Here is a 10890-nt window from a genome sequence, read left to right as displayed (position 1 = left end):
CTACAATGTTAGAGGGGGAACTCGTACAGCTCCAGCGAGGAAGAACCCGCTGGTGTCGGGCATACGGAAAGGCAGCCTTATATATAAACACATGGGGAGTAGATAAGAACTACTGAGCCTATTGCAATAATAACCAATAATAATGTTGTAGAGTAGTAACAAGAATCATAACTTGGATTTATAGAGCACCCTTCAAAGTACCCGAGGTTTCTTTAGACACAGAAAAAAGGCTTCAGTGAGCATGTGACATTTCAGCTGCTTTTTGAGATGGAGGATCACAGATCTCAGAGGGGCGCATGTTTCAGAGTGAAAGCCCTGCTCCCAAAGGACCGCTGTCTGGAGTGCTTGATGGAGAGTGAGCATTTGTACTGAGGAAGGTAGAGTCCAGCGTGGGGAGAAGAATGTCTGATGAGTCCTGGGGAGCAAAAGCACGAAGGGATTGGCATGTGAGGAGGATTTTATAGGACATACGGGCTTTCACTGGGAGCCAGTGGAGGTGCGTAGCTAAGGGATGATTCAGGGTCACCTGATCCAGCCCTAACTACTCTGTCACAGACGAGCCTGATCTTAAAAGTGGGACAGCTGAAGGCTCTGCCTCCCATCCTACTTTTAAAAACTCGAAGAGTGTAGTGTAATGTAAGCCTGCAGCGTGAGAGCGACGCGCTCTGTCCTGATAATGAGGCGCTCTGAGGTCTTTAAGATGTGAGTCTGATCAGTCAGGACTTTGTATTTGAGGAGAAGGATGTGAAATTCAGAATTTAACAGGGAACCAATGAAGAGAAGCTAACATGAGCGTAACATGATCTCTTGCAGCGCTGTTGTGCATTTACACCTGCTTCACATAGCAGCTGATCAGCGGTGCAGAGGTAAGAGCCCATGAGCTCTGTAAGAAAATAAGGTCTGCATTTCACCAGTGTTGTTTTAATCAGCAAATCAGTGTCACACCAGTTTTGGGAAGAAGATCAAGGTTGGAATTTCCAGTTAATGACAGAAAATATACAATGACGGTGACTCTGAGAATACAATTTTATTTATAGAGCCAAATCACAACAACAGTCGCCTCAAGGCGCTTTAGTTTTCTTTGTAAATGTGAAAAAACCACAAACATGCTGCTGTGTAAAGTGAAAAATGTTTTTTTTTTTTATTGTGTTGACATTCCGAACAGTCCCAGTACATCTTTATCTATAAAAACTAATCCCTGAATGCTGTCGCTTCATATCCACCTAAAGCCGCAACACCGCTTCTGTCTCAGCCAACAAAATCAGCGAGACGTCACTTTCTCTCCATCTTCATCTTTAACAGGCTGGCGCCGCGCTCCTCAGTGAGTCACAGCGTTTCCTTGCATATGGCGTGCGGCATCTTCTGTTAACCTTTGACCCTTAAAGCTGCTGAGAAAGTCTTTGAGTGTTTAAAGTTCTGCTTTTTTTTTTTTTTTTTTTTTTTTTTTTTTGTCCGAATTTGAGAGTTTTGGTAAATCGAGGCTGTAAAACTCTACGTTTACACATCAGTTCTGTATCAAAAAGCTACAAAGGTGCTACATTCTTGTTCGGGTGTAATGGCAACGCGTCTCCACGCACAGGCTGCACTGTCCAGGAGGGGGTCCCCCCCTTATCATTTCTCCTCCAGCTGCAGAGCCACTGCAAAGCTGATCCAGAGTCCGTTTAGTCTATTACAGGTTTTAAAGAAAACCTTGTGTAGCCCTTTATTTGTGCTGCAAAGTGAGGCCGATCAGCAGCTGAGACAGTTTCTCCGTCCAAGTTTGTCTCTTATTCAAGTTTAAAAAAAAAAAAAAAAAAGTCCTTTGGCTACCTGCTGGATGTTTAAGTCTCCGCCTCACTGTCATGTTCATCTTGATTAGTGGGTTCATTTTGGTTTAGAACTCAGCGACCAATGAGATGAGCAGAGAGGCAGAGAAGAGAGAGAGCGACAGGGAGATGGCTGCCGCCCCGCCGCAGTCCTTAGCGTTCTCCTGTAGGACGAAACAAATGTGATGCTCAGTCCTTTCATAGCAGTTTCTCTGAGTACATCAGCGTTCACCTGTTTCACCACACAATCTTTAGTTAGCTTTACAGAATGAACAGCAGATGACTTGATGTATGAACGGTCAGTGAAGTTGATTTTTCTGTCCATACTCTGGACTCATTTTAGCATACATCATATGCTAACCTGTGCATACTTAAAGCGAGTAGACCTACAGTATCACAGTTTTTCTCTTTTTCTCTCTTTTTTTGCTTTTCTTAGATGCACTCAAACTTTCTATTTACATGGGGCAGCCAATCAAACGACAGCTGGGTTAAAGGGAGGAGGAGCTAAAAACAGCTTACTTCAGACTTGAGTGCTAGAAAATAAGGCAACATATTTTTGGTTTGGCTTCTTTAGTTCTGAACCAACTGATGCAGAGTCTGAGATATTTAACCCACAGTCTGAGTGTTCCTTTGGAGATCATCCTGACATCCTGATAAATGATGCACCACAGTCCAGTGTAAGCAGTAGATTATTACAAGCTATGACCCATCATGCAAACCTCTTCTAGGGGAGTCCAAGAATAAAAATAAGGAGCTGGATTTGTGCCCAATACATCTGCTTTAAACAGCCATCAAGTGTGACGGGACTGATGTTAGAGATTATACACAAGCTGCAACAACGACTGTTAAATGATTAGTGGAACGTTTAAAGTGAAGAATTTGAATCCCTTAAAAAAATCACTCTTAACAAAAGAGGTGATGTTCTGCTTTTCAGCTGACTCAAGGATTTGTTGGATGTGCTGCAGGACAGAGGTGCATCAGTACCCGATTGACCCTGAGACCTGCTTCCCCTTTATTTCACACACAGACACACACAGCTTATGTGTTGTTGCTAGTTTTCTGTGTGAGATTCTTTATTTGCCTTTAAAATCACCACGTTTGTGTTTGTTAAATAGTCTTGCAGTTCTTTTGCGTTCACAGTCAGCAGTGGGGCTCAGCACTGACCTTTGGGTGGTAGGCGTGGCATGACTGAGGGCGCCGCCGCACCTTCTGGGATCTCATCCTGTTGCACTTCACTGTGGCGTTATGTTCACAGATATTAAGGAAAACTGGAAGCTCGCTGTGAAATAAATATATAATGGGGACGAAATTTTGTAGAAACAAAGCATGACGTAAATCTGAAGTTTCAAAGCCTCAGCTAAGAGCAAACAGATGTTGTGAGACTGCTCAGATAATCTATTAATGTTCTCATCATTGGCTGTGGAGTGCCAGTGAACTGCATCACTGATCTGAGGGAAAATAAGGAGATTACAGCACAAATGTGATTTTCCAGGCTGAATGCAGTCTTGCCCTCCCTGCAGTATTTGTGGCTGTAAGCATCCAGCAGGGGGCAGCATTTTGCTGCTGAGAATGTGAAGGATATATTTGATCTCTTTGGGCTCCAGCAGAATGGCTCCATACTGACGGGAGCAGTCACAGTAGGCCTGAGTCACGACCAGAACCAGGTTACTGTCAGGAATCTGCTGCACCACAAACATCCTGAAACGCAAAGAAGGCCGCAGTCAGTCACTGCCAATCATTCAATTATGCTTAAGTTGAAACTTCCTCGATTTAAGACCAGATTAACAAACTATGAATGAAGCTTGTTTTGATTTTTAAAGTGTGTGTGTGTGTGTGTGTGTGTGTGTCATACTTCTGGCAGCGTCCACACTTGTTGAGGCTGTTGGCCTCTCTGACAGACGGGTCGTACATGAAGCCTGGGTAAGCTGTGTCGCAGGGTTGCAGCGCGTCCAACTTCTTCTGCTTATGAGCTGTGGACACCACACACACACGTACACACGTTACACAGCATCGCTACACCTGAGATTGAGATGGCTAGTCCCACTTTTTGATGAGCACAAGATGCCCACAGATGTGCTGTACTCACATGTGTGATAGCCAGCTTTGGCTGAACAGATGAAGATGGATCACAGTGACGACACAGACGGCACACGGAGGTGATGAAGGTGAGGATGGTGATGGAGAGATGATGATGAAGATGAGTAATTTATTAATGAGACCAAATGAAAACAAAACTTTTCTAATCCTTTTCTTTCATAATTTTGTTCTGTAAAGTTTCAGCCTCTGGAGACACGACACTGACACCTGTGCTCACTAATGTGATAACGATGGAAAGGATCACCAAAGACACTGAGTTTATCCTGAGAGGAGCACGAAAACCTCTTGAATTGCTCTACATATTTTTCCAGACAGCTACAGCATGCTGCCACCTACAAATATTCCTCCACTAATATGAGGTGCAATGATAAAGTTAGGCACATAACTCTGTATAAATAACAGAAAATGTATCCAGCCACCTCCTGTAGCTCTTTGGGGTAAATGCTGAGGTGCTGCTGAGCCAGCTGAGAGACATAGTTCCTCCACTTAGCTGGACACGCTTCATCAGCCACGAGGCATCCAGGAAAATCCTGGTCAGATGCTGAACCACCTGAATGGACTCAGGTTAATTGGGAGGAGACAGAGCTCTTTACCCCATCTCTAAGGTGGAGCCCAGACACCCATCACATGGATTACTCTTTTTGTCAGGTCATGGTCCTACATGAGAGGATGATTTGCCGTTATGGTGGCGGGGTGGGTAAAGGATTTTTTCTGCTCAAGTAACCCCATGAGCTATGCTGTCTGAGGCAGTTTGGCACCAGTAAGGTCCAAACTATCGATTGAGCAGGAGGTCAGGATGCGATTCCCTATGAAGAGAAAAACAAGGGGCCTGTTCTAACCAAGCAGACTGTATCCGGCCTAACCCAAATGGCCCTGCCTTCCTTTGGCTCCCATGGTCTGCTGTTACTTTCAGGATCAGGCAGCAGTCAGAGGTGGAGCTCATGGTGCTGTGATCCCCAGTTACCAGTACTGGTTGTAGGGATACATTGAGAGTGGTTGTTGTTCCCCTTCACAGGGTTGTGCCGTGTTAGATCCACTGTAATCAGACTGATCTCTACTGTAATGTCCTGAGCAAGCATCGACCTGTGGGACTGAAAATGAAACCAATTTGCTAAAACGTGCAGCTCCACTAATGACCTCTTGAGGCTGCCTCGAAAAAAGAGGCAATCCCAAACCAGCGCTCCTCATAAGATTTAACTTCCCGAGATACAAAGACTTCCCAGATTTGATGGTGATTAAGTGCACTGTCAGAGAACTTGACCAGTCAGGTCAGTCTGAGCTTACCATCCACAAAATAATCAGAGTGCCAGAGACCACAGAGGTTAAAGTCCAGCAGGAACCTGACAGAGACACAAAAACACCTTGTTAAAGACAAAAAAGCACCTGACATCCAGCAGCAGTAAGTGCTGTGAGGTAAACTGTGAAACAACTGAGGCACAAAGCAAAATTTAACTCTGCAGGTTTCAGTCAGTAAAAGTCTTTTGGTTCGGTGATTTAAAAGTTTGAGTCCAGCAGTCTTTAAGTACCACTATTTGATTTATTTTTAAGCTTTAAAAATCTCTCAGTGGTGGAGGTTCAGTTTGCAGTTAAAAAGATTTATGCATATTAAAAATGTGAACCACGCACACTGGCTCATTATCCACACCCTGAAGACATGAAGCGGACAGAAGTCTCCCTGGACTTACAGTGTGTTTGCTGTTAACATCATTATGAAGACGTTTCTAATATAATAAGAACAGAAGCACATTAATAGTGACTGAGAGATGTAGATTTCATCCTATGTTATACCTTTACAACACTACAATGAAGTTGGAAACTGTATACAGTACAAAATATACGATAATATATATTTTTTTGTCTGTCACAGATTGAGTGACCCCACAGATTCGTGTGCCTAATCTGTCCATTTCCAGCTCCTTCTTTTATTCTTGTACTCTACCAGAGCAGCTTTGCATGATCAAAAGTTCAAAATAATCCTTTATTTGATTCTAAGCATTGATTTACATTTGGTTGCACAATCCCGTCAGCGTAGGACATTGTGATAATGTGATGTTGCTCTTTAGCACTTACATCAGCGCGTTGGAGAAGAACCATCTCATCAAAGCCATGATGACGTAGAATGGCTGCAAAAGGTAAAACAAGAAATGAGAACTTTTGGTAGAATAAGATCTTAAAAACCATCAGAAGATTTCTTTAATCTTCTGATGTTAACCATGTGTTGGTATATAAGAAATTTACAACAGATAATATCAATAGTATAAGAGACAAGCCTCTGTTGTCATCAGTAGCTAAATAGTAATGAGACTCACGCTGAGCAGAGGTCGCGCGCTGCTGGCGTGATGGTGGCCGGTCTTGCACATTGCCTGGTAGTCGAACAACGACACTCTGGAAAAAAGAAAACTCAATTTGAATTGTGACAGGAAAAAAGCGTGTTCTATTCTTCATAGTTACCAACATATTTTACAATAAAAAGAAACATGAGTGGAAAATGTGTCTTGACTTAGTCATACTTTTTAAACATTCCCATCTTGAGCAACGAAGCCATGATGGACCCGTCTACCTCGCCAAAGAAGCGACCAATCTGTGAAAAACAACATGAAGCCAGCAGGCTTTTGTTATTAGAATTCAGCAACATGAAAATTAAGGATCATTTATAGTGTGGAGTACTTTTACAGAGCTGTAAAACTAACAGCAAACTGGAATGGGGAGTTCATGGACTAAAACTGGATGGTAATAAAAGTGTCACCCGTCTGCTGAGCACCAGTGATACCTGTGAGGCATCTCTGCAGGACCCAAAGGACACTAAAAGGTAAAACCCACAGCAGCCAGAGCCTGCTCATCATTGGTCAAGAAATACAGTTTCTGCTTTATCGCAAAACTTCAGAACAGTTTCTTTCCTCAGGCCGTGAGACCACTGAATCATCTTTCACACTTTGTTTTAATGTTGAGATTCAGTTTTGATTATTTTATTTTGGATTTTTTGTGTTAGTTTCATTTGGTGAAACAACACTACCATGTCTATGTGCAAGCTGCTGTTTCATAATAATAAGTGATCGTGAATCTCAAACAGCTACATTGGTTTGAAAGAAGAAATGAGGGAACAACAGTCTCTTGACAAGCACCTTTTAAATGACTTTAACTCCATGACAGTTTTTGCTGGAGACAAAATTCTAACTATTCTGGTAAGAATAGAAATGAAACGTTATGTTTATTTTTTATCTTTTTTGTATCCCAGTAGCACAAAACATTCACTGGGTACTGCTGTTTGAACACAGGTAGAAAAATCAGCTCCTCTTAGATTTTGCCATGCCCAGTTCATAGTACCATAACTCCCAGACCACTGTGGGCTGGAGAGAAAATAAAAATGGTTCCTAAAAATGAGAATTATTTTGTAATCTTGCAGCCAAAATTACACAATAACTTACTTGGGTGTTAAACGGTAAAGTTATCATGCTGACCCATCCATCCACCCTTCCCTCCTCTGTTACTCCTGTTATTATTACTATAGTCACCAGAGGGCGCTGTTGCCATAAAATGAAATTCTTGGTCATGTGCTCAGGCCAAATGACTCTACATAAATGTCAACCAGTAGCCATTTAGCTGGTAATCTAAGTGCATGCACATCCTTAAAAAGTAGCCTCAAATTAAATTTCCTACACTCAACTTTCCTGAGTTTGTGGAAAACATTACTCTCTTGGCAGTCTCATCTATTCTAAGATAGCATGTAAATAGAACATGATCAGTCAGCAGGTTTACATGAAGATAAGGAATGTTTCAGACACATTTAAAGTCACTGCTGCGTTCAGCCTGAGAGTCTGCAGTGTGTCGGCTCTTTCCGGCGCTCAGCAGCAGCAGCAGGACCAGAGTCTCTGAATTATTCAGAGCATTTTGTCTCAGCAGCTCTGTTCACGTTTACAAGCTGCTCTCTGCCCACACTTCATCTCTGTCTGGACGGATTCTCCCAGCAGCCTCGGAGGATTCACAGGTTGCTGAGTGTTGGCAGTTGGATGCTGCTTACACACCAAAGTTGACCCTCTGTTTTCCTGGCAGCAGCAGTTGCAGCAGAGTGTAAACACACTGAACTAAACAAAAGCACAACGAGTGCCAGGAGCTCGGCGGGCGCGCAGCAGCAAAGGCAACCAGGCAGGTTCAGGTTTCCATGCTGCCTCTGAAGGGCTTCAACCAAAACTGGCTCATTATATTTAACAGGCTGAGAAAATATCCACCAGTAAAGATCAGGATTCATGAAATCATTGTCTAAACAAAAAAGCAGAAACTTTGATTTAAAGAAAAATTAAATGTTTTTCAGACAAAATTTTTCTGGAGAACCTGCAAATCTGTGAGTTACAAGTAAGGCGTTCACAATAAGTTAAAAGCCGGCATGGTGTAAGGTTTATTAGAAGAACAACAGCATGCTTGGATCCTAAGTGTGAACCCTGAATGCTTTCAAATATATATATATATATATATATATATATATATATATATATATATATATATATATATATATATATATATATATATATATGTGTGTGTGTGTGTGTGTGTGTGTGTGTGTGTGTGTGAAAACTAAGGAACAACCTACATGACGAAAAAATGAACCCACTGTGAAAAGTGTCAAAATTGCAGTTCCTCTAATGTCCACTAGAGGCTGGAACATAAACTGAGTCAGTCCCCACAGACTCCCATGTTAGACTGTCCAACTCTGTGGCATTAAAAATCAACACATAAAAACAGTTTAGTTCATAGTTACAGTATAATCACAGTATAATCTCAAATGTATGCTTAGCCTCAGATATTTGGAAGAAAATGTACGGATATATGCGAAGCTTCCAAACATGGTCCAAGAGAGGAAAACACAGGAAGCAGTTAGGAAACCTGCCGAAATGTAACAACAGGTGTATGACTTGGCCTCCAAATTCCTTAACCTAATTCGTTATTCAATGCAATCCAGCTTGAGATGGGCTGTAAAAACAAGCCTAGTATCCAATATCTCATATGTCATGTCTTGGTGACCTAATAGGATGATCTGATATCCTTGTGTTGGTGTTGTTCCCACATCATCATAATAAATGTTGTTCCAGGTTCAACATTGCAAGTGACCAATCACATTGTTGTGACGTCATACTTTTGCAAGCCAAGCGATTCATTCATTTATGAAATTCCAATGTTGTAAGGACAATATGTATAATGCTTAACGTTTATTAAAGTACAGTATCCTGAAATGCAAAGAATTCAAATTGCTGGATCGGTGGACAGAGGCGGTTTCTCGCAATTTATGTAGATTTTTTAAGGCGTTTTTTTCCGGTCGCAAAAGTGTGACATCACAACAATGTGATTGGTCACTTGCAATGTTGAACCTGGAACATTTATTATGATGATGTGGGTACAACACCGACACGAGGATATCAGATCGTGCGTGACTAATATCCCAGGACCTTTGAGGTCTTCTGAGGTATTTGGGCTGTTTTGGTGTCATAAAGTTTAATTCTGAGAGACTAATGTTCTAAAATGTCCAAAGTATGTACAGTCCAACAGTTTCATTCAGTCAGTTTCTACTTTTTTAGTTGTAAGTAGTTTCCAGTAATTATGTTTCCCCTTACAGGGTCGCTAGCAGGCTACAGACTCCAAGACGTGTTCATTTCATCACATTATCACACCTTATAGTTGTACTTTTCAGTCTAACCTGCTTTCAGCCCCAAGGTTGAACACTGTACTCTCACAGCAGGTTCTCAGACAGGATCATTGATCATCACTCGGACATTTCCTCCACACATGGCCAGCACCACCCAAAACAAGCCTTCTGTTTTGCTTTGTCACCCTGCTCACTACACCTTCTCTTGCTGACCCATTTCTTATAGTCAGCACTGACTTAATTTCTCTGCTGATTAAATATTTACCATGCCCTGCACAGCGGCTTCGGCATCGGGGTGGATTCGGGGCGTTTCCGCAAACTTCCTGCAAATCCCAGAGCTCAGCAAAACATCGAGGAAGTGCTTCATCATAATATCTGCTTAGTAAGACCACTGGGAATGCAGGAGGCATGCAAATAGTGAAGAATGAGCTGATTCTGGCTTTAGGGTTACAGAATATTTTGCTGCTGCATGTAGCTGATGTTTCTCCTTTTAATCATACTTGAACACAGCTCTACTAGAACGTCTAGTTTTCATTTAACAGCAAATATCTCACTGCTACTCATCAGATATTGCACCAGTTGAACAAAAACATCCAGTGGCATTGCATTTGCAACAGCTCAACCTAAAAGCTTCTCACCTCCATGGGCACTTGTTCACTATGTGTTTTAGTTCCGTTCTTTTTGTGAGGGACAATCCACAAAAACATTAACCTCATGTTTAGCTTGTAGTCAGCTTCCATCTGCACTTCCTGGACAGGAATGTAGAACAGTATAATACAAATACACACATATACATATACAGAGGGCATTAAACACAAATAGAATGATGTAATAATTAGCCTAACAGCACACTTTAATAAACATAACAAGACAATTTCTCCATCACTGTCCTATCTGAATCCAAACATCACAGGCTGTGTGATATAACCATTTTTAGAGGTTTAGAATTAAACAACAAGGCACATGCTTCCACCCTCACACTCGCTCTGCATCTCCATTTTGCTTTCAAAGATCTCCTGCAGCATGACCGAGATACCACCTTTATTCTTTGTACAGGCTTTATAAAGACATTATAAGGGAGTGACACACCTTTCAGGTCTGAAAAGTGCAGCCAAGGTGGAAAAGGCATTAAATCTGCATTCTTTCTAATGACCAGCAGTGGCCGACTACTCTGGCTGCAAGAAGACTTACGTCTGTGAGATTACAGGCTCTATTTGTAGACATCTTGCTTCATTAAGAGACTTCACTGACCAATCGTGATCTCACGGTGGCTACGTCAGTCACAGATATCTGGGTCAAGACTTCCCATTTCCTGTCCCCCGGACACCATTTATGAAATCAGATATGTGTTCA

At 42.0% G+C, this 10890-nt stretch overlaps 1 protein-coding gene across 1 annotated transcript in view; it reads right to left on the bottom strand.

Annotated features, from left to right (window-relative positions):
- Window positions 1–972: 972 nt before the first annotated feature.
- LOC308387181 (voltage-dependent calcium channel subunit alpha-2/delta-4-like) overlaps window positions 973–10890 on the bottom strand; it is an 83919-nt gene continuing 74001 nt past the window's right edge. The window contains exons 32-40 of the mRNA XM_080867081.1: window positions 6413–6483; window positions 6212–6287; window positions 5973–6025; window positions 5187–5242; window positions 3892–3912; window positions 3658–3775; window positions 3388–3503; window positions 2970–3073; window positions 973–1969 (exon numbers count right to left, since the gene is read on the bottom strand). Of these exons, the coding sequence (XP_080723207.1) occupies window positions 1874–1969; window positions 2970–3073; window positions 3388–3503; window positions 3658–3775; window positions 3892–3912; window positions 5187–5242; window positions 5973–6025; window positions 6212–6287; window positions 6413–6483 (711 nt within the window). The 3' untranslated portion in view covers window positions 973–1873. The remainder of the gene's footprint in view (window positions 1970–2969; window positions 3074–3387; window positions 3504–3657; window positions 3776–3891; window positions 3913–5186; window positions 5243–5972; window positions 6026–6211; window positions 6288–6412; window positions 6484–10890) is intronic.

The sequence above is a fragment of the Rhamphochromis sp. 'chilingali' genome (assembly GCF_963969265.1).
Source record: "Rhamphochromis sp. 'chilingali' genome assembly, chromosome: 2".
NCBI classification, from domain to species: Eukaryota; Metazoa; Chordata; class Actinopteri; order Cichliformes; family Cichlidae; genus Rhamphochromis; species Rhamphochromis sp. 'chilingali'.
This window is presented reverse-complemented; position numbering and strand designations above follow the sequence as displayed.